Genomic DNA, 24,408 nt, shown 5'->3' on the forward strand with positions numbered 1-24,408 from the left:
GGGGAGGTAGGGTCTCAGTGGGAAGGTGAAAACTCAGGAACAGATTAGGGAATCTATTCGGCAGTATGGGATAGCAGAGAGTTTGGAGGAAACAGAAGTTTGAAGGGAAAAAAACAGCAGATCCTGGTGCCATAAGGCTCTTTGTATGTAGCTGGTTCCTGTAATGTTTGCCCTTAAACATTCCATAGTTGGTTAGTGGATACCTTGCTGAAGCTTTTTACGACGACGATAAAGAGCTTTGCAATATGCTTCTAGACACCCTGCCCCTCTTTTCTGGTCTTGATTCTCTCTCTGCTTTTTGACATCCTTAGCATTGACACAGGGGTCACTCTCCAAAAACAGAAGCCTTGCCAGGGGACGTGATGAACAGAGCATAATGTCTGGTAAAAGGAAAGGCTTTCTCATGATTGATGCAGCATGAAAGACCTTTGCTTCAACCCTGCTCCAGAGAGCTGCCTGGGGCAGCAGCTGGAACCAGAGGGTCTCTGCACAGTTCTCTCCCCTTGCTCTTGCTCTGACTTTAGTCAGTGGCATTTCATTTCTAAATAAATATAGAAAGGGGTTGGATATGAGTAGTGGACATTTTTCTCTTCCTGTTTGTACTCTGTCTCCTTCCCTTCTGTTTCCTCTCCCCCCATTTTCTCTCCTCTCCATAAACTTCCTCGCCCTCCCTCTCCTGCAGGTCTCTTGCTAACCCCCTTTTTTCATTCTGTCCCTGTTATTTTCTCCCACCCTCTTCACTTTCCTTCTTTTCACCCTCTCTCCCCGTCTTTCCTTCTGCTCTCCTCCCCGCACTCCCTCTCTCTTCTGTCTATTCCTTCTTCTCTCTTTGTTGCCATCCTCTCTGTTTCTCATGGCCTTATGCAGGAGAGACTTCAAACCAAGGGGCCCCCTTGCTGTATGAAGTCCCACTGCTAACTTGCACTCACTCATAAGAGCTGATCCCCCTCCTGACTTCCCACAGGCTTCTGTCTCCCCCATGCATGAGCTCTCTGTATGTGGAGAAAGCCCTTCTTTTTAGATCAGTCAGCTAGGATCATTCTGAGTTGTTTGGGAGGCTGGAGGTGATGGAGGAGGGATCATCAGAGGACTTTCTTGGGAGGGACTTCAAAACCTAGGGCTGCCCTGCTCCATCTCCCTTTTTCCTTCCGCTTCTGGCTGATTTCCACCACTTACATTCTCTCACTGTGTGGCCGATATAAGGTATGCCTCTGTCACTCTCCCCATGGGTACTCAGAGTTGTGAGGCACCTCACCACCACCTGCCCTTAGCGTGAAGCCGTGTTGTCTGATAACTCAGCTCTTTGGCCAGAGGCTGTTGGTTTCATAGACAAGCACCAACTTCTAGGTCTCTAGCATCCCCCTCTGCAGTATCTAGCTCCTGTCATTGGGCGCACTCAGAAACCGCCAGGTGAGCTGTCCCTAACGGAACAGAGTACACACAGCTTGGCTGGAACCACTCAGGATCAAATTCTTTAGGACAGCTCAGCCCTGTGACACATACCTTTATTTACAAAGATTTAGATGAAGATCAAGTGAGCAAGGATAATAAAAAAGGCTTACGTATAAAACATGCTTCTTAGAGTCTAAGCTTAACTCGAACTGGCTAAAATCCTGGTCTAAGCAATTTCTCACCTAAGGCCTCCCAGCATCACTAGCCCAATATGGCCAGGATCCAAATTTTATGGATACAAGAAGTGCCGTCCTTTTAGCTCCTCAGTGAAGGATAAGAAAGGCATCCTTTCCCCCTCCTCTTTTAGGCTAGCCAATCTTTGAAGTGCACTCCCATACAAGCCTCTTCTCCCCTGTTGCTAGTTTGTGTTCCCCCTGTTTGTTTCATATCTCCACCATCAACGTGTCTTTCCTGTTGATTTTACATGCGAATATGGTTTCCATTGTTTTGGCTTAATTTACATGTGACAGAGAGATGTACATATTCTCTCCTGTCTGGAATAAAAACTATTTGTCAACTCGTCCTGGTTACATAATTTAACACCTACTTTAGTAGGTACACGTAACTCCTTGCACAGTGACCGTACATACATCTCTTAATGCTTATGATGACCACTATGATATAAGCTTTCACTGGATACCTCACACAACAGTCTTTATCGATAAATACCATGGCAGCAATTTTGTTCCATGTAGTGAGTGTGTCAGACATGATAGGAGTTGCTGAACACTGAACCCTTTGCCAGTTGGCATTGAGGGGTTGTGAGGGCACAGCCTGTGAGAGTGAACAACAGATTACTGTGCACTGTAAGACAGCTTCCACACTGTAATGCTGCCCTGCAGCTTAGGGTAGGAAGGGAAGAAGGGAATTGGAGAAGAGCACTGGAACTAACAGAAGTGCCAGGGTGGATTTAGGTCTATAGAATGTTGTTCCCTGAGTCGGACCTTGGCCTCGATGCTGAGTTTAAGACCTGCACACTCATGAAGAGAATCATGGAAGCGTTACTTACCAAAGGAGGTCAATATCTTTGTTTCAAAGCACTTCTCACCCAAATGAGGGGACTCTGGCAGCACAGTATCCCCAGGACTATGTCAGGTTCAGTACTGACTTGAACAGAAAACCATCATCTACTGAGTCACCTACTGAAGTATCAATTAAAGAAGCACGGAAGCTAGGAAGTGTGATATATAAACTACATATCAAAGATAAAGTGAAGAAAAAAGAACAGCACTGGGAGTCTTCAGATGGCACAGCACAGTGCATCCTTGGAATATACAGACCACCATCTCCAAGGACATGGCACTTTAAGAAGGTATAGGTGTACTTATTTAGGGGCATGATCCTTTAAAATAGTTCTAGTATACTTATTCAGGCATCTGACTCCAAAAAGCTTTGGGTGTAGGGATTACCTGAAACCAAATGGGGAAGCGATTACTGTTGGAGCAGACCTAATGAAGACACTGCAAAGAATTCCTCTAATGGGGGAGAGCATCAAAGCCCATAAGAGGACCAGATCTGGAAGGAATTTGCAAGTCTGTGAGAGCAAAGCAGGGCTGTCCTTAGGCATAACCAGCATATGCGGCTGCGTAGGGCACCCGGAAATTAGGAGCACCACTGTGACCATAGGTACCGACTTCTCATCTTGCCAGGGGGTACTTGACACCACCCTTCTGCTCCAGGCCCCACCCCCACCCCGCCTTGTCCCCTGAGTGTGCCCCGTCCCCACTCCCCCCCATCCCTCCCGGAGCTTGAACGCCATAAATCAGCTGTTCGCAGCACTCAGGAAGCACTGGGAGGGAGGGGGAGGAGTTGGTAAGCAGGGGGCCGCTGGCACGCAAGAGGCATGGCAGAGGGAAGGAGGGGAGCTTGGTGCTGGTGGGTGCTCTGCACCCACTACATTTTCTCCGTGGGTGCTCCAGCCCCGGAGCACCCACACACAGAGTCCGCACCTATGACGGGGGCAGCAGGTAAGAGCGGGTCGATTCCCCCACATCCAGCATGCGCTGCAGCCTCCTTCCTAGGCAGAAGGCAGGGGCCGGATTCATAGAGCCAAATGCACCAGCATTGGGGCACCAGTTGCACTGAGATGGGGCAGTATAGGGGCACCAGTATTCACAGAGCCAAATGCGCTAGCGTAGGGGCACCAGTTGTGCCAGCATAGGGGCACCAGTTTAATAATACTGTGTAGGGCCCCATAAATCCTACGAATGACCCAGGAGCAGAGCAGCGAAAGGCTAGTCCATTCTCCTTTCACTCTTACCCTGTGAACACAAGCCAGGTCCCAAAGTCATTACTTGGGTTTTACTCACGTCTCATTCGGCCATGATTCCCATTGACTTCAGTGGGAGTTTAGCCTCAGCCTCACTAAGGACTTCAGTTTATGTCCCTGTGTACCTGCTCCACCTTCATGCTGATCCCTAGAGCTGTAAGGCGCACCGCGGATCTTGGGGAGGGATTGTGCGAAGTATACTTATTTCCCAGACAATTATCTTTTTCCGAGATCCTCCTGGGGTGCTAAGGCTCCCCCTGTGCTCCCAACACAGGGATGTGCCTAAAAGTATAATCTAACCTATAAAACTATAATCTAGCCCTGTATGCTTTAAGTAATTATCATATTTGGCGCTTATGTCACTGATTTACAGTGCTGTACAAACATTAATGCATCCCCACAGTTCATCTGTGAACTAGATAAGTATTATTGCTGTCCTTGTGTAGGTGGGGGCAGTAAAGCAGGCACGTTCATAAATTTTCCCAAGGTCAGTAACAGAGCTGTAGTTAGAACGCAAAGAGTTCCTCACAACCAACGTTGTGTTCATTCCCTTAGAACATGGAGAGTAGATTGACTAGAGCAATAAGGGTTGAAAGGAAGGAGCTCTGCAGGCTAGTGAATGATGAGTGGCAACTAAGGAAGGCCTCAACATCTTGAGAAGATCCAAGACTAAAGGCTTAAATCATTCAGGCAGACAGTCTAATCGCCAGGAGTCTAGCCAATGCTGGAACGCGAAGATTAATGATTATTTATGTAATGTTTGTATTTCATGCCATAGATGTGATTGGCACTTAACCTAGGAAACAAAGGCATAGGTTGAGATTTTTAAAGATATTCAGGTGTTTCTGCACTTAGCACTGCAATGCCTATGTTTCATTTTTCAAAAGGAATTTAGACACTTAGGGGTCTAAATACTGCCCTGTTGACGCTGAATGAGGTGAGGGTACAGGAACATTTCTTATCCTAGTAATTGCTTTGATGAATTTTAGACTCATGTCAGTAGCACAAAGCAGGTATAGTGCTGTCCTAGCTCAAAAAGAGCCAGAAGGAGATGGGAATCTGTGGGAAGAAGGGCAAAGAGTGATCAAGAAAAGGCAGAAAAAGGATAGTATGTCAGAAGAGCACAGAGATCACACAGTACGGAGGAGGGAAAAATAACTGTCACAAAACTAAAAAGGAAACATACATGAAGGTTTTTCCATGTCTCTTTGTTGAAAACAGATTGAGGGTTTAAGGACAGTTTGTCCTGGTGGATATTGGACAAATGACAAGCCACGTGTCCAGCCCCGTGAGAGATGCAGAACAAGATGCGCCATTGCTTGCATCTCCGCTGGCATACTGTCAAAAGGAATCTCCATCTGGCTGGCCAGACCATGTCTCCTGGGCATGAGATACAGAGAGAGGCTACTCTTCTGTCACTTACTGAACACACACTCTCCAGGCCAGACCAAGCTCCCGTCTCATGGGAGTCATCATTAACCTTAATGGCATGAACTGGGGAAAAAATGTCCAAAAACAGCACATTAAAGTCACTTCCTGGTAAATGTACTAAAAGCACGTCGCATTGACTACAGAATCCCCTTCCTATGCTACCGAACTTCCCTGAGGTTTTCCCCTCACTACTTGCTTTTAGAAAATGAAAATTTGACATTATTGTGCACTATGCAGAGCTCTCTGTCCTGTCCCTGGCAAACAAGGAGTTAATAGCAACTCAGGTGCTCCAGGGCAGAGCCATAGGAGCAGTTGCTCCTGGCTTGAGAAGGTAGAGACTGCCTGGGAGAAGGTTGTTCCCTGGGCCAGTGCAGCCCCAAGCCAAGGGAATATTTGTATATTATGTTTTGAGGTTTTTCTGTGATGGGAAGAGAAAGCACTTGCTGCAAAAGGGGAGCTGGCTGGCTAATCCTGTGCTTCTGAACTGCTCTGCATCTCCAGCAGGTAGATACGCCGCATTAAGTTGTTTACCTGAAAGTATCAACAGAATTAAGACTTCAGCCACTCTTAACCGGTTGGCAGCAGTTCCTTTAAAACAGTGTTAGAATGATGGAGGTGGAGTCACGTGCTTTATCCCCAGACTAATGCTAAAGACAGATGCCTGCTGCAGAGCTGTGTATGATTAGAAGCACATGAGTTGTGCTGCCTCCCTTGTTCCTGATCACGTCCCAGTGTCAATGCTGATGTCTTTTTATATGATCTGCAGACTAGACAGTTGGAATCATTCCATTTCCTTTATCCAGTAGGGCATTGCCCATCCTGGGAGACCCTAGAGACATGGAACTAATTCACTGGTGACCTATGACCCCTTTGTAACAGCATAGCTGGCCTAAAAGGGCTTCCGAGCAGCCAGAAGTTCTCTTCCCTGCCAGGAATACCCCTGGTGCAGTTGAACTCCCCAGCAAGCACAGAGGTGACCCCACTGGTTCTACAGCCCCATGACCCCACAAGAGCCCCCGGGGCAGGAATACAGGGCAGGTGGGGGTATGGCTCAGTGTTTCAATGCCGTGGCTTTTCCTAAGATGCTGCAAGTCCCATAGGGGCCATGGCGGCCAGGACAGAAGGTAAGATACCCCTTTAGGGCTGCCCTAACCTGCACTGGAGGGCTGCATGGCAGCAACCCCAGGATAGGAAAAGCACAAGCCAACTTCCCCTCAGTCCCTCAGCTAGCCTCCATGCTGGTGCAGAGATGAATCACGTCCAGAATGAGAACGCTGCATATTATTTAAGAAAATAACATGATCCCTGGTCAAGATTGCAATCAGAGAGCCCCCAAAGAGAGGGGTTCTGAGTAGAGATTGTTGGGGAGGGGTAGGAGAGAGCGAGCGCAATGGATCTCCTTAAGTTCTGGTATCATTCTGGAACCAGATTTTATTGGAAACATAACACCTTTTAACTAAGGTCCTAGACTCCACTCAAGAGACCCTCTCCTGAAAGTATTATGTCGAGATTAAATGTTACTATAAAGTTCACTAAAGCAATTCAAGCAGCAGCCTCTCATACTTCAGTTGCTATTTTACAAAGGTAAATGAGCTGATATTATGCATAGAGACTGCATGATGCTCTGTTAGAGGCCTTTTTGGAATGTCTCCACCTGCAGCCTCTTTGTAGTCTCATTGTATGTGGCAACAAGAGGTTCAGAAGTTCCAGAAAAGAATACTGACTCTCTAGGTACAATGTCGACCTCCTTACCTTGGCAATACTCATTGAATTGTTATGAGGGTCTCAAGTTTGTATCATTTTAGTAACATTTAATTCCTCCCTTTGATCTGAAAAATACCTCTCTGCTTCCTTCCAGTATATCCCTGGAGGAACAGCTTGGAGTTGGCTCCCCTCTGTCATTCAATTCCTGAGCACTGTCTATGCCATAACATGCCATTACATCAAGGAATTGTTTGGTCTGAAGAGGCCCAAAACCTCATTCCAGGTTTAACTTTGACTGTGGCAGGTGAAAATTGTGAGTCAACAACGTTATTCCAAGTGAATTAGCAAACCATAACTAATTCTTAACCCCTCTGAAATTTACCCAGGAGTTTCCATTCCAGAACAGACCAGTGGTCTATCTAGTGAAGCAATGATTTATGCCAGATGCTTCAGAGAAAATGTGATACCTGCATAACACTATAAAGCAAAGAGAAAATTTATTTCTGAGCCCAGCTGGTGATCATCTTATGCCCCAGAGCATGAGCTGATATTACGCTAGCAAACACTGTTCACACGGGCAGTCATAAGGAAATTTGACTGATGTAGTTCTCTCCTTTTTTGCCACTAGCTGTAGGCGCTTAGCTGAAAATGTTCACTAGGGACAGTCACACAGATATGCTAGAGTAGACACAAGACTTCTTTATCTCTCTGACCTTAAGACAATGTTTGTTCATGTGTGCTACTTAATGGGAGGGGGGGGGGGAGATGCAGATAACTGAAGCTTTGTTCTGCTTCCACAATGAATCTTAGGCAGTTCTATTGCCTTTTAATGTAATGTAGTTATGAAAATGAAAATACCTACTATGGTTACCACAAGATAATCCCTTTCACTCAAAGGTCTGTGGGCCAAGCACTGCTCTTGTTTACATTGGTGTAATTCTAGAGTAACGCAGTTGACGTCAATGGAGTTACTTCAAATTTGTATCAGTTTAACTGAGAGCAGGTTTTGACCCTCACATTTGCAATTCCAGAGGCTTCTGGTACAAAACCGAATGTAGAGTATTCCATGGTAAGGGGGGTTATTAAATTACTGATATTTCACTGTTCACTGGGTAACTCTACAGGGCCATTATTAGAAACTCCGCTTTTGTCATCACACACCATATAGTTACCACAATGACTTCCTATTCTAGATATGGGAGAAAGCTGGTGTCTCAGCAAGCCCTGTGCGGTAGCTGCTAATAAATGCTGACATTTTTATGGTGCCCACTGTATGATGTTCTAAGGCTGGAGTCACATCAACCAGCTAAAAGGGAAACTATTTCTATAATTTCATCGCATATAATCTTATCTACTTAGCTTTTGTAACAGAAGCATACTCTTGTATACTACATGCCTTACCTTTCTTAATGTCCTAACTTATGCTCAGGGGTAACATAGGACTATGACAATATTAGAGCTGGGCAAAAAAAAAATTGGATATTGACAAAAGTTTTCCATGATATTTTGGGTTTTGACCAAAAAAGAGGTTTTAAAAAGTTGAATATTTTCCCCTAGCTGCAAAAATGATATGCTCAGTGAATTATTGTTGGTGAAATAATACAGCATCTTTTCATCCATGGATCTCAAAGCAGTTTACAGTCATCAATTAATTCCCAATCGAAAACACTGGGGTTTCAATGGGGTTCAGGGGGAAAAAAAAAGGTCAGTCTAAACACTTAAGGAGTCCAGCCCGTTCCCTCCTGAAAATATAAGCCTTCACCACACACTCTCACCCCTCTTAGTTTACACTGCTCACACAATCTCAGTTTGCCCCCTTGTTTCATTCTGTAATGGAAAAATGCTATTGGATATAAACCGCTAATTTGTTAAAGGTGTAGAAAAGATTGTGAAAGGATGCAGTCCCAGGTTCCGTTCCACGATATCAGAATTCCATAGCTTCCCAGCAGAATGCGTTGGTGGAGCAGAATAATATTTTTATAAACAGAATTGGAATGATTGATCTGTTTAGTGGTATGAAGTGTGATGATTACATGGTTCTGTATGGTTTGTGTTTGTAGAACATTCACACTTGTATGTTTAACTATAGGTTATACCGTGCAACAACTAAAATATGTCATTTTTGTAATGAGCAAAGCTATATGCTGGAATGTTCAAAGTCACATAGGGGAATTGAATGCCCACTGGATTTCCCATTGACATTAATGGGAATTGGGCAGCCAGATCCCCCAGGCGGGTTTGAAAATTTCAGCCACAGTGTATGTTAGTGTTATAGTACACACTCCCTCCCAGCATGTTCTTGTGATATTGCCCTGATTCCTTAATTATGGATGGTTAAGATAGACAGACAGTTATGCAGAGATCCACTGAGGGTCCTTGTGCCATCTAATACGATTCTTCACATTTGAACTACAGTAAATATTTGTGAAAGAGGATGGAGGTAGAATCTAGCTTCTACTCACATTTATGGGACAAGAGACTTTCAAACGAATCTGCCCATCTTGTGGCTTCTTCTGTTGATAATCTTCTAAAAGAAAGGAAATGACAATCACAAATAGTCTATTACAGATAGGCTTCTGGTGCAACTTGCCCGGGAAGGGCTGGACAAGACACCAGATGATTTAGACCAGGACTTTGTATCAACCAAAGTAGAGGCAATCACTGAGGAATTAATCCCAAGTTTTACACAAGTCCTAGTACATGCTGATACAGGACTCTTTGGAGGTGTGGAGGTCTAGTTGTTTTAGCTAAACCTTAACGCAAGCTGGATGCATTCAATAAAGCTGTTTGTTCTTGACTTTAATAATGAAACTTAGCAGATCAGTTAAATGCCTCCAGTGTTGTAGAGCATAATAGGGCTATGGATTGAAGATGCTGATCACCTGTTATGCAGAGGTGTCTGCTCATATTTAGACTTGTAATAACAATGGGCCAAATTCTGTCCTCAGATAAATGCACACAACTCCCATTTGTATCAGGGGGGTGGTATGCATGTTCTATCTGAGAATTTGCTCCAATTTATCCATGATGCAAGTATTTTCTAACAGAGCTGGTGCTGTTTCAAATTCCATGGGTTTCTGTCTTCCTTTTGGGAAAAGCAGATCTCCAAAGATTTGGGGATTTTTCATTGCTTGCTCTCAAAAGATTAAATTAATTATTTTTCAGGAATGTTCAGTGCTAAAACCAATTCCAGTTGCAGGGATTGGGGTTCAAAGCTTACAAAGTACAATGAAAGGAAGGAAATACAAATAGAAAGGGAAGGAGAATGGTGCATCTATACTCACTTCAAAGCCCGGTTGGGCTTATCTGGAAGAATGGCTGTGAAATCATTACATGAGTCTGATTTGTGAGACAGGCAGCCCAGGCGAGTTCTCATCCCTCTGTTCCTGTAATCAGTATGGGATAGGGGTGCAGGCAGGGGAGAACCAGAGACGGTGACAATTACAAGACTAGCCAGAGTTGTACAATGCAAGATCTCAGTGACTTTTTATCTAATGAGGCCCCCAAGCAAGGGTTCTGAGGGTTTAGCCAAACATCTTCAATGAAGGCTGAGAGATAGCTAGGATGGTTTTTTGTTTGGGCAGATAGGACTAAAACAGTGGTTCTCAAACTTTTGTACTGGTGACCCCTTTCACATAGCAAGCCTCTGAGTGCAACTCCCCTTATAAATTAAAAACACTTTTAAATATATTTAACACCATTATAAATGCTGGAGGCAAAGAGGGGTCTGGGGTGGAGGCTGACAGCTCACAACCCCCCCCCCCATGTAATAACCCTGTAACCCCCTGAGGGGTCCCATCCCCCAGTTTGGGAACCCCTGGACTAAAATATCAGAACAGAGTCTCCAGTAATTAAAGCCCTTGCTTTGTAGCTCACAAGTCAGTAGGTCAGAATGGTGAATCAGTGTGAAAGGCCACTGGCTTGGAATGGTTTCTTGTGGCGCTCTTCTCTGGATGATAGAAGGGGGAACTAGGCAGCTGTGCCAGAAATCAGTCACCACTTTTCACCAGTGCAAGGATGGTACAAATACCATGAGCACTTGCAGTTAGGGGGGCATAAAGGATTAGAGGGAGCAGGTGGGCGCTGCAAATGACCCTCTAATACAGAATCATAAAGGCCTGGCAGGATTCTGGATGGGATCTGTAAATTCAGAGTGACAAGGACTAGTGGACTAGAGATAAATTTCATCCACTATAGATTTATCTGTGCAAGGATTTACTCTATCATTTGCTCTCTAAAACATGTTCCACAGATTTCACCCCTTCCCACCTTGTAACCATTCCCACCCCTCCAGTGGGGTGGGAGACACGTGCACAACACCCAATTATTACATAACAATCTCACTGGGAAAACTTGGGTGGAGAGGCATCAAACAGGAAGGTGAGAGCAATTGCCACTGTACAGGAACAGTCCTATTTTGGCACTGTCCCCTCTCAAACAAATAAATATTGGTTAATAGTTTTACAACATGGTTTGAAAGAGCAAGAAATGCATAATCCATTACTCCTCTCTCCAACCCGAAAAGCATCTCGGCTAATGGATTCTCCCAACACTAAATGAGAGCACCTTCTCCTGCGGATGAGAATTGGAGAATTCAATAATTCAGCCCACGCTCTTCCGATACTGGACCCAACCCTGACCTGGAAAGACCCTCTTCTTTTAACTCTTCTGCAAAACAGATTGATAAAGCTTTCCATGACTGCAGAGGGAAGCATAACATTCTTCCATTCCATATATAATATTTTTTCCGAACACATTGGTGCTAGTCCCTGAGCCAGTTTGCATTGTGCCCACTTTTTTTCCTTCTTTATCACTCTCAGATAGTTCCTATTATGCATGTTTTAATATAATTTTAGAGCAAATTAAATATTAATTGAATGCAATGATTGTCTCCCTGGCACAATATGGACAGCTTGTAGCATTAACTATGGCAAAATATTGAGATCCTTAGTTACAGGCATTGGTGGACGACATCAAAACATGGACATGTGACCAAAGATCTCAGGACAAAATTCCACAAGGACTCTAAACGTTGATGCAGAAACATTCCCTGTAAAATGCTATCTCTCAACTATGCTGAGGACTCCGATGCTGTTGCGTCTAATCTATGAGCTTTTTAATGCTTTTTCCACCAGTCACCCCCAACCTTCATCCTTCCTGCAATGCCTGTTCCAGCAGACTCTGTGAAAGGCTCATGAATTGCTCAGCAGAGGTGCGACACACATTACCGCAATGCTGGTTAAATTTCTCTGATGTCTGAGATCAAGGGACTGCAGCAGGGAATAACAGTACAAGAAAGACAGAGATGCTGCTGCACAAGGAGGATCTCATTTTTGACGGAATATTGAGCCTAAGGTTTTGGCTTCCAAGGAAGGACGCGGAAGGGGAAGAAGGAAATGGAATCCATGGGAAATGGAGAAGCAAGGGAAGGTCAGGAGGGGAAGAGGTACATTGGAATGAGCTTAAAGGCTTATCAGACAAGGGAGAGGGTTACAGGGTGGGAAGGGGTGAAGAATGGATCCTTTCTTTTCAGTTACCTCCATGGAATCAGTAAGGCATCCATGCAGGCATCCAGTTACAGTTAACCCTTTAATTGGCCGGCTTGTAGGGCGGCCAGTGCTGTTTGCAGGAGATAAGACTGCGGGGAGGAGGGATTTACTGTTTCATGTCCTGTCCCTTAAAATCAAAGAATCCTCTGTAAAAGGAGGGACAGCTGTTCTCAACCCATTTAATTCTCTTGCCTCCTAGAAGGGAATGTTGGATTTTCAGTGAAAACCATTCAGAGTTGAAGGTTGGTCATAGCAGGAAATTTAATCCTCTCCTTTAATCCCCAGAACCAAGGTTCTAGTCCAGCTTCAGGTCTAAGTGAAATGAGTTTGGTGGTGTCAGCTCACCACTGAATGGCAGGGGTTGACATAACAGTACATTTCATTCAACACAATTGGCAGTCTTTGCTCAATGGGCTCAGCTCAGGACTGAGCTGGCTAAGACCAAACTACTTCTTGCCCCTGTCATCCCTCTAGGTCATGGTTGATGTTACTGACCAGGCATCCTGGAAAAGCTGGCACTGCAACTAACCTGTAAATAAAATAACACAAGGACTTCACCCTTCTGTAGGGGCTGATCCTTTAACCACCACAGGCTCAAACATTCACACACAATATAAAAGCTAATTCCTGATGCATCTAATCATTTGGACTCTTGGAGCCTGTGCAGTCTGTGAATGGCTGAGGAGAAGGAGAAAAGAGCAGAGGAAATGGACAACCTTTGGCACAGGGCCAGCTTGTTCCTCTGCCTTGTCACTGAATCTCATTCCAGGGAGGAAGGCCAGGTTCCACCAGGAAGGAAGCTGATGGGACACATAATGGATAAATGCTGTCTCCCTGGTGCACACAGTATAGTTGCTTCCTAGTGACCATGAGAGAGGAGAAACACCTGATAACCTCCCTATCTTCTTACCCAAAGAAGGCACCCAAGCAGAAGACAAAGGAGCAGAAGAGAGGAGATTGTCTGGGGAGGAGTGGGGTGCCCACCTTCTTCGGGCCTGAAGAATTCCCAAGGCTACTGCTGCCAAATGCAGCATCCATTTTAAGACCTGATTACGTTAAAAATGCACAAAGCTTCTTCCCCACTAAACTAATGGAGAAGGGATTGCATTACATGCCAGTGAGTGCATTTCCTTAATCCCCACTCTGACCGTCTGCCTTCCATTGTGTTTTAGCTGAAACCAATCCCTATAATTCCCTAAGCCCCTTTGAATTTCCTTATTAACACAACCTCACTCGGATGTGAAACCAAAGCATGTGAACCCCTCGATTCCAGTAGCCAGGATTTTTCTTCCCCATTGCCAGGCTGGCATTGGTCATTGAGGGCAGAGCTGGGCAGCTGCTGGTGCTCCTCTCCCACACAACCCCACACGTTCATGCACTTGAGTTCTACCACGAAAATGCTCTTCTGGGCTCCTGATTTATGACAGTTCCACCCCATCCTCACTGTCCCTCGCCATCATCCATAATGTTCCCTTCCCTCTACCACAGCCACCTTTCCTGCTGATGCCACAGCTGACCACTGGAGAACTTCTCTCTGACCAATGTATTTCTCTCTTCATTGCTGGAATGACCCAAGATAGCTAATGAGGGCAAACCTGAGGCTCTGGTGATCTCTCTTTTCCCCGGTCTTTTAAACCTACCAGTAATTCTCTCTGCTGCAGGTACAGCCAATTGTTTACACCTTAATAAATCCAATATGTGACTCTGTGAAACTGGTCCCAGTAGGAATCCATCCATGGATCTTACTCCCACCACACACCCCATCTCTTTTCCCACCCTATAATAGAACTCCAGTACAGAGAGGAATTGCCAGCATCTTCCAGTGCATGTTTTGAGGATGCTATTTGGGGGCAGAGGAGGGGGAGTTTGTTTTGATCATGGCACCCAACTTCAGCAAGATGACATTGTAGAGTCACCCCAGGACAAGAAAAATGAAGCCATCCCAGGGGAGAAAACTAATAATGCTGAGGTTTAAAAAGGAAGAGCAGAGATTTCCAAAGAGACTGCAAGAGATTAAGAACATCCATCAATATATGTAGAAAGCCAGATGAATTGAACATGGATAAGGCATTCCAGACAGACAGACAGACAGAGACAGAGAAAAGATACTCACTGCCTTTGACCTGTCCTCACGACCTGTGGTTCTTTGCCAATTGTGTGATCGGAGAGGCTCTACGGAGAGAATAGAGCAGTCTCTTAAGAGGCAGAAAGTCACACTCAGACACACCTCCCCCTCCCCACTTTCTCCGAGCAGCAGCACAGCTGAAAGCAGCTCTCCTATCTGTGTCACATCCAGTAAACACTAAAGCAGCCTAACCCAGCAGACTGAGGCTTGGCTACACTAATACTGCAGAGCCGGCTCACACATCTCATTGGTGGGATTTCAGAATAGCCCACCTGATCAGAACACTTTGTTGCATCCTTCATCCTCCTCCTCCTCATTAACCTGATCACAAATCCCTTAGCTTCTATTACATTAAAATAATCCACCGCTTGGCATATTCTGTATATGAGAAAGGTTCACAGGGAGAATTCAGATGGGATTCCCCTGCAAACATTCTCTGTTGTTGTTACCCTGATTAAATTGGAATAAAGCATCAACCTGCATTGTCGTAAAAAAACCCTCCTCTGAGGTTGGGACAGGTTATTGTTTTCAGATCATAGGTCACAGAGCTCTTTCCACAGACAGCTGCTGACAGAAAAGGTACTGGAGAGTGTAATTAAAGAGTCCTGTTGTTATCAAAACCAAATCAAATCTATTAAAAAGCAAGGAAGGCTCCTTATTGGATGTAATGTGATAAATGCAGAGCCAGTAAAAAATCCCCCCCTGGCAGGTTACAGATGTGAATTTCCTTTCCATCCCATGAAGACCTGCTGTTATCTCACATTCTCTCATACCACTTCTCACCTGACTTTTACTAACAACCCAAATTCCCTGCCCTCCCACACAGAGCCACCAGTGTCTCACTTTCTGTTTTCTCGTCTCTTCCTCTGTTACAGATCCAAATTCCCCTCTCTCGTCATATACAGACTGATGAACTCTTCCATCCTTGTGCCCTCAGGCCTGAACTGGCAGAGGGAATAGACAAGGGGAGACGTTTTCAAAAGCAACTAAGTGACTTGAAAGTCAGTGGCGCGTGTCCCCTCCTAAGTCACTTTTTAAAATCGTACGTTAGGTGACTTAACAGGTCTTTTTGCCTCTCTAACTTCTGTGAGGCTGTGATGACCTGTTCTTATCCCACTTCCTTCTATACCACATGCCAACCCTTTAATACAGATCCTAACCAATATTCTCAGAAAAGATGCAAAATGTCTCCCTTGGCCACACAAACATACAATTACTACTGTTTTACTACTCTTTCCCGTCATTGTCTGGAACTGGTATTCTGTCGAAAGCCTCACCTGCCCCTCTTTCTTTAGTAAAGACTTCTGGCTTTTGTGTTCTTTGTAGCCCCAGCTTGAAGCATATCCTGAGACCATATGTGATTATATGGGCAGAATCTACTGAGAAAAGATTTATGATGGATATAAAAATTATTTAAGCAAATATAAGAGCCATACTAGCTTTTCATCTTGGAATTATTCCTTTATAACCTGGAGTTCTCAGGGAAGTGATTTATCTATTCTCAGCTCAGTACACAATACTCCAGGCTGTGATGATGCTGATTGATCAGGCCTCAGTTTCACCAGGAGCCAGGAACTGAACCAACGTGGTGGCTGATATAAGACGTTTGTCATCCAGTGTGAGAAGCTGAGGCTCATAGTGTGCAAATGGTGTTGATAAGGTGGGTGAATTTGTTCAAACTAAATGACAACCAGCATGAGCCTTTGCCCAAATCCAAACCAAATTCAGAACAACGTTGCAGACAGCTCAGTGAACATTTAGCTTGTCATTTTCACTATTCTGTGCTTCTTCCTACTTCTGTCTGGGCTATTGCAATACAATGAGATGTGTTATTTTTGCAATGACAAAAAAGCCAAATGTTGAAGGCTCTTCAACACAACTTCTAGACCAACAAAAAGACCCATTTTGGAAAGTTCAGCTCCAGCATCCAGACTTTTTGACTTTACTTTGATCTGAATCAAACAAAATCTCTGAGCCACCTGTCCTGGATGTATAATGAATCTGGAGATTATGGTGTGAGTCTTCCCTCTGTTACATCAGATTTTACATCATGTGAACTCCATTGACGTCAACAGTGTAACAGAGTAGAGAATCAAGCCTGTAATTTGCCTTATTGATTCTCCAGGTTAGTGTTGTTAATGCATCCATTTCTTGGGGCAAAGTGGGTTATTGGGCAGCCCCAGAATAACCGTGGAGACTGATACTTCTCTCCATTACTTTCCTGGTCAGGATTGAGTTAATCGGGAACAAACTATGTGCACTGGGTTGATAGATGCGGCATGGCAAATGTAATTAAATTGAAGATAAAGAGAATTATATTTTGCAGTGTAATATTTTAGAAAGCCTCTGTGAGGTAGGAGAAGGGTTTATAGCAAATTCCTTCTACAATGGCCCTTGTGTTTTTGTTTTAGCAGATGTACTATGCTGGCTTCTATTTAAAAGCTTTTAATAAAACAGCCATTTAAATATTAAATTTGAATACCATCCAGCATTTTAAATCTCTTTAAGAAATCTTTTACAGCAATTTCCTCATGGCCTAATAGCAAATACACAAAACATAAATGTGTGGTATTGAGATGAGGTTATCAGGGAGACTCTATGGACACAAGGAATCACTGGACAGGACAGAAGGTCATTTACTGGCTCAACAATCTAATCTCTACCATCAAGCTCTTTCCTTCAGGTCCCTCTGCACCTTCTGTAAACTCAAATGTCTCCCTGCCTCCTTTATGTCGCTAATGTTTTGCCCATGGCAAGTTGACAACATCCCCCAAATTTATGATATGAACTTACAACTGGTTGTCACCCCCTCGGCATGCCTTTGGTTTGCCCCACTATGTGAAAACTCTTCTAGAACAACTATGTCCATTGCGTCTCCTGTTGTCCCAGACTATGGCTTGAGCCACTGAGCTGCCAAGTGAAAGTGAATGGTCACAGTCGTGAGGAAACGTGCTTCCTAGAGAACAGCAGCCTTTGTTTCTGAAACTGCTAGCTGGCCCAGGATTGCAGCTTTGATGGTCTTGTAGTCAGTGGCAGCAGCCTCTCTCAGGGCCTGATATGTAACTTGTGCCTCTCCCACATTCCTCCTTCCACTGAGTAAGGACAGAGTAGTACTCTGCTCAGAGGTATCGCAGAAGTCCTAAAGGATATCATCTGATCCAATCATAGACAGGGAAGGGATGGCATTCACTGGCATTTTGGAGGGTGTTCCTGAGTTAATGAACTTCTTTACTTGGGCTACAGGTCTATACCTGTTTGACTCAAATAATCTCTTGTACCTAATCATTTAAACAGGCTTTTTTCCCCCTTCCAGTTTGGAAGTATGTGTGCATGTGATTTTTGTTGTTGTTGTTTTGGGAGCAGGGGGTTGTTTGCTTAAGGGTCCATATGCCTTTGTTTATCTCTGTTGTGGTATGGTTAACTAGCCTCCCTGTTGATTCTAAAGATTTTAAATTCCTCACCTCACTGCTGATTTTAAGGTCTTCTCGGTTAGCTTGCTTATGTTATTGAAATCTCCCTTTCTAAAGTATAGTGTCACCATGCTACATTTTTGTACAATCCCTCCTCTGAGGATGTTAAACTTAATTAGACTGTAGGCATTATTACCTAGTGAATAGTTACTTCTGTGTCCCCTGCATTGTTTAGGAATAAGTGGCAAGTAACCTTTCCTATTGTGTGCTCTACAATTAGCTGTTCCAAGAAGCACTTTTTCAAGATGCCAAGAAATTGCTTCCCTAAACCTTGTTCCACGGTGACATTTGACCAACTTCTATCCAAATAGCTGAAGTCACCCATGATTAAATTTTAATTAGTCTTTGTTGCCTCTTTGATCTCTGTGGGAAGAGGTCAGAAGAGCCTGAGGGCTTGCCCTGGAGGACTAGCTTGCATTGATTGTTGTATCGCAGCACTGCCCTGCTGTCACACTGGGGCTAGCTGCACACTATTCAGCCGAACTAGATGAGGCTGCATTTGTGGGTCCTATTCTGACTTCTGCCATGAGTAATATACGACTGAGAGCTTTGTGCTTGGATGGAGAGCAGGTTAAAAGGAACAAATAGTTTTGACCTGGAGCTAAAGCTCTGGAACAGACAAACCCTGAGGAAGTCTAAATTGGTGTAATTTAGTAGTTGAATAGTAGACGTGATAAGTTACATCAGTTTAGATTCTCTTAGAAACTCTTATTTTGACTCATCTCTGAATTTGGGCCACTGTTTGGATATGTTTGCTTTGACTTTTTTCCTTTTCTCTGCCTCTCCTGTTTATTTTGCTTTCCCTTCTTCATCTCTCTTTTCTTCTTCCTTTTTTCTCTATTCCCATCGTTCCCTCACTGTTATACCTCCTTGCCACTCTCTTCTCACTCAGTGCCTTGCCATTTTCAGCTTTGTATCACTATCCTAAAACCATCTGAATTGGCCACAGGGGATTCTCCCACTGTAGTGGGGACCTTGGGTGGTGCAGAGATGCCATAATGGCTCCTATGGCACCCCACCTCCCTCATGAGGCTGTTCAAACATACCCAGAAACCAAATTGGCACCTGGGTGGGCCCAGTTGACAGAACAGTGAATTAAAACACTAAATAAAAAGCACCAGGTATTTTCTTTGGTGCAATTTTGTTTATTTACAAAGATTATACATAAAGTCCTGTTTCCCTGAACACAGCAGGAGAGTTTCTTTGCTTGCTGTTCCAAACCTGCCTTTTCCAGCAGCACTCTGCACCCCAAAAAAGCCTTGTCTCTTAACTTTCTCATATGGCCACATTACCAGTGCTTTTGTTACTGTCTGCTTAGCTTTTTGGCCACTTCTGTCTCTTCTTGCTCCTGCTCTCACACACCGACAGAAACCATTGCGCCAGTCCAAGCCCTAGCCCCTGCATTTAAAAACCCCTTGGGCCATGTGGTTCTGCTTCTCCTTAAGTTTTCCTGTGTGCCTGTATTCTGGGTACTACTTCTGTTTTTTCAAATACTTCTTTACTTTTAATCTGAATAAAAGGCAGCACTTTCACCCAATTCATAACAACAAGATTTAACCCAGCTCACAACAATACAAACGGGTCAGAAAACATCTGAGGCTCTAGTTTAAAGCTTTGTAAATGCTTCTACTCCCTTTAGACCTAGGAGAGAGTGTGAAGTGCAGGTATTGGGCTGGGGAAGGCAGGACAGACTTTGGGACCGCATACTGGGTAGAGGTAGGTAGGAAAGCACCGGGGCTCATCCTGTGCTGGGAAGGGAGGTAGGAGAGCACAGGGCTACAGAGTTCCTTGAAAATTAAAGACCATATTAAAAATACAAATATGAGATACATAAAATATGATCCATAGGTTTGTCTTTCTGTGTTCAGTGTGAGAGTGCCAGCTATTTAAATTCTTCCCCTGTGTCAATGACAAAAGCATCTCCTGGACTGTCTCTGGCATCATGCTGTGATTGATGTAGCAGAACAAATCTCTCTAACTGCTAGATGGCTTCTGACCACAGCCTGTGTGCTCAGGATTCAGTCTCACTGATTCCTCCAGGCAGGCAGAATGAAAAATCAACAGCGAGGCAGCAAGTAGGGCTCCCTGAGCGGTAACAGCATTTGCATTGGAATGGAGCGGCTGAGATTCCCCTTAAATGTGATGTCTGTACGTACACACACGAGTGTGTGCACGTGCGTGTGCATTTTGGAGATGATGCTGGTATGTGTGGAGCAGAGATGCTGAAAATATTTATCCTGACATAGGTCTGTTCAGTGTCATCTTGGAGTCCTCCCCAGCTTTCAGCCTCACTGATGCTGCTGATGTCAATATGGCAGTATCTAAACTGCAACTGGCATGAACCCCTGTAAAATGGGGTTTATCGTGGAAACTCTGACAGACTTTTGCTGGAAATGTACAAGTTATAACAAGTTATAAGTACAAATTATATTTGGTAGAGCCTGCTAGATGAGGGAGCAGAAGCAAAAACTGCTACACACTTTTACATGTGCTGTGACATCAGATACACATCAGACAGTGGGGTTTGCTGGATGCTGCAGTTAACTTGATACTTCCAGACAATTCAGGGAGACCCTGACTGACCTAGAGTTTCCAAGAGAAGGGTATAATTACACTGAACACCGTATAAACTAGCAAGGTCACCAAATACCCAAGTTCAGGCTGACACCTGGAGGTTGCAGTTGCATCCCATTACAGGCCCAAGTGATGTGCAATTAGAAATCCATTTAATAGGGATGGCAGCTATGTCCGCATGCTCTTATCAGACCCGTCACCCACAGGACACACAAGCCCCATCTATAGAGTGGTTAGGGCTGTTGACCACTCTTCAGAGGTGCAAGATGGCACAGCAGACACAGCTCTCAATCCAGCAAAGGACTTAAGCACATGCTTAACTTCAATGGGCAACTCCCATTATTCAGTTTAAGCACATACTTAAGTGCTTTGCTGGATCAGGATCTTAATGTGCCATCTTTCATCTGCAGAGATCACTGTTCAAACCTGGAATAGGACATAAATGAAATGCGCTAGATGGGCTCACCCTGTTCTCTAGGAGATCTTTTTCCTCCCCAAAAAAAACCCCAAAACCACTATTTAGCTCAATTCTCTGCTCAGGAGGCTGGAGTGGAATAGCAGAAGTATCACAGATCTGGACTGAGGTACACTGGCAGAGCTGTGATTTGCAGGATTTGCATGCATTATTCCAGCCCTAATGATTAAGCACCCACAGCGTTGTGTAGAAAGCTTTCAAAGTAACTGTCCAGGCTATTCCCACTGACTATTATCCAGCATTATTAGTTTCTGTGTAGGAGAAGCCTTGAGGTGGAAAAAGAAGCATGCTGCAGAGCGGTGGCATGGTGCAGTGAGGGAGGGGTGTGGGGTTTCAGTACCAGAACAGCAGGATTCACATTGGTCAGAACTGAGGTGCATTAGTAGAGCTGTGTGGGCGCCTGGCACTAGAATAACAAGATTAATATGGGTCAGGAGTGAGGTGAATCGGTGGGAAGCCATATTGAGAAGCTTGTGTAGACTTCAGTGCTACTGGCCCCTCTTATTTCATGACCACTCTAATTTACCAAATTTCACCCCCAAGCACCAAACATAAAACAAAAATATGGAAATTGTTACGACAGAGTAGTAGTTATCCAACAGCCAGTATGGTGGGTTGAGACAACCCTCTTGGACTAGATCTCGCCTGCTCCCCCACAACTCTCCTACCGTCTGCACGTTTACACTACATCGAGCACTTGGCATAGTTCTGTCACCTCCGACACTCTCCTTTCACTCAAATTAGTTTTATTTTTAATTAACTGAGCAGTGGTGTTAATCACGGGTGTTAGTCACAGTGGCATGAATAAATTGGAAGCCGAGTATTTAAAAGAAAATATGATCCATCCTTGTAAAGAAAAAAAATATGAATGAAACTAAAAATATAGTGAAGACCTTGTAACTATAGCTACCAGGATAAATTATTGTTATTCTAGAAGTGTAAAAAGACCACAGCTAATCCACTTGAAACAGATATCTAGAACCGGAGTCCCAGCTTCTAGTACGGGCCCTGGCAAGGCTTGGGGAGGCATGAAATGGGGGGAATCGGAGGAAATACACAGCTCTTGCTGCAATTGCTAATTGGAAACAGTGTCTAGACTTTTTAGGCCATTCATAAGAGGCCCCAGAAAGATTAACATACCAACAGAAGCGGTACGGTGACATTAATTGTGGTGACAGTCAATGCGGCTCTCTCCCCCACCCCTTTGCAGGCCCATTGTTCACTACAGGAATTGGTGATAGAATAAAGAAAAAGTCAACACCAAGGAGATTACATCTGAGCTGAGAACCAAGAGGCCTGTAGCCCTGTTACACAGAGGCCTTTCCCAGAAGCTTCCCTACATAATAACGAACTCCTAGGTCTTACCTGTCTTGTAGCTGTCAGCATGGTGGTGGCTATGTAGTTTTGGCAGGTGCTTGATGGGCATGGCTTGTCGAGGCTCTGAATGACAGGGTCTGCAGCCTCCTGGTACATCGGGGAGCGTGAAGAGTAGCCAGCCTGACCACAGTTATCTCTAGAATAACTGCAGCACCGTGCTACTCTCCTAGCTTCCTAGCGCTGCATCTCATGAAAAGAACAAGAGCTGGTGGAAGGAGGAGGGGGTTATGAAGGAGAGAGAAGGGGGAGAAGAGAGAGAGAGAGAGAGGACGCTCTCACAGATGCATACACACACAGTGGATAGAGACACACAGAGACTTGTGCAGGATGGCACAGCCTGTCTAGCTCTCATTATTCCAGTGCACTGGCTGCTGCCTAAGGCTCACTCCCCAGAATTCACTTGTTTCTGCATACGGTGGTGGGAAAGGGGAGGGGAGAATGATTCCCAGGCGGTCACTGGAGGATGGGAAGAAAGGAGGGTTAGGACTTACCTGGTTTTTGGCTTATTAACTTGGGAAGGAAAGGGCTATGCTAGAGGTGAGAAATAGAGACTGTTGTTATAGGAAACAGTGGGTGGTTGTGCTCATACTTCTAGATTCTGTTTGCTTTATCTCCAGGAGAACATGAAAGCCTGTGCACAGCTGAAGAACGGGGGATGGGTTAGGGCTACCCTGGCTCCAGAGCCACCAAAGATATGGGCACCCAGAGACAACCAGGATAGTGTGCTGTGCACACCTGCTGAACCAGGGTCATATAGCTCTCAGCTGCTGCCTATGGTCCCTTTTGCCTGGGTCATGCCATAATGGGACCAAAGGGATTGAGTGGAGCACCCTGGAGCAGGATGTATTTCCTCCCCTTCAGCTGCTGCAGCAGACAACAGCAAACAGCTGTGTGTGATGCCATCTGTCTGGCCATAGGCTCGATGCTCCTCCAACAATGGTCCCCGAATCCCAGGGATCCTGCCATAATCCTCCCCAGGGAAAGGCACAGACTGCCCCTCTCTTTGTGTTTAGGGTGGGATTTTCAAAGTCCCATTACAAGTAAGTGGGTCTTGTGCTCCTATCTCATTTAGGCACTTCTGAAAATCCCACCTTTATTCCTCTTTATTCAGCTCTAACGGTGCACTGCCTGGATGGGCTGGATCTAGCTTTGGACAGTTGGTTTACTCATGAGGATAAAAAGAAATGGGTGAGATGGTTAGGTGTATCACATACTCCCCCGGCAGGGTCCCTCACCCTGTTAGCCACCTGCGCCAAGCTGCCAGGTTGTGCCCTAAATTTTCATAGAGGCGCTTGCGGGTTTAGTATTCTGGCTGCCATTAATAAAATCAGTGGTGTGGTGCAATAAAAAACTCAGTGCAAGCTTTGAAAAGTCTCCCGTGTGTCAGTCAATGCACAATCTACCTGTTACACTGAGAGCACACACCACTTCCAGTGCCATTTATATACATATTCATTCATATGTCTTTGTGACCTGACTAAGGTCACACAGCAGTCTATAGCAGAGCAAAAAATAGGTCTCTCAGCCCTCCTGGGTCACAGTCAAATGCCTTAACCACAAGACTATCATTGTGCTTCATGGCCTAGTTATTCAGCCACAGGAACATGGCTTCATTATGGGTCACTCTGTATGGGAGACATCAGTCTGTATTTCAGTCACAGCAGGCAAACAACACTGGAACAATAATTAATGATTTAAGACAAAACTGGACAGCTCCTGACCCCCTGATCTGCTGCTGGGGAGGGCCCTACCTGCAGCAGAAGCAATGTGGATCTGCTGCCCACAGGTGAAGATTTTGGGAATCCATCCAGGGCTCCACAGCGGGCTCCTTCCTCATTTCCAGGCAGCAGAATTTGGGGACAGGAGTGGGACAGGTGAGAAGCAGGGCCAGAGACTGGATTCAATATGTGGGACATTCCTCCTGCATAGTGGGAGCACAGCAGCTTTGGGGCTACTGCAGCCATGGGGCTGCCGTAGCAGCT

At 44.9% G+C, this 24,408-nt stretch overlaps 1 protein-coding gene across 5 annotated transcripts in view; it reads right to left on the reverse strand.

The window, feature by feature from the left end:
* The window catches only part of RGS8 (regulator of G protein signaling 8), a 29,510-nt gene extending 6,699 nt beyond the window's left edge, over nucleotides 1-22,811 (reverse strand). Inside the window, exons 1-4 of one of the 5 annotated variants that reach the window (XM_048861495.2) lie at nucleotides 22,415-22,811; nucleotides 14,519-14,577; nucleotides 10,141-10,242; nucleotides 9,319-9,380 (exon numbers count right to left, since the gene is read on the reverse strand). In XM_048861495.2, coding sequence (XP_048717452.2) covers nucleotides 9,319-9,380; nucleotides 10,141-10,242; nucleotides 14,519-14,577; nucleotides 22,415-22,522 — 331 coding nt within the window. In that variant the 5' untranslated portion in view covers nucleotides 22,523-22,811. Of the gene's footprint in view, nucleotides 1-9,318; nucleotides 9,384-10,140; nucleotides 10,243-14,518; nucleotides 14,578-14,802; nucleotides 14,947-15,007; nucleotides 15,058-15,807; nucleotides 15,907-22,414 lie in introns of those variants that run through there. The other 4 variants (XM_048861494.2, XM_075131526.1, XM_048861498.2 and 1 more) reach the window with 4 other exon arrangements.
* Between the last annotated feature and the right edge of the window lie 1,597 nt (nucleotides 22,812-24,408).

This window comes from Caretta caretta, chromosome 8 (genome assembly GCF_965140235.1).
Source record: "Caretta caretta isolate rCarCar2 chromosome 8, rCarCar1.hap1, whole genome shotgun sequence".
Lineage (NCBI taxonomy): Eukaryota > Metazoa > Chordata > Testudines > Cheloniidae > Caretta > Caretta caretta.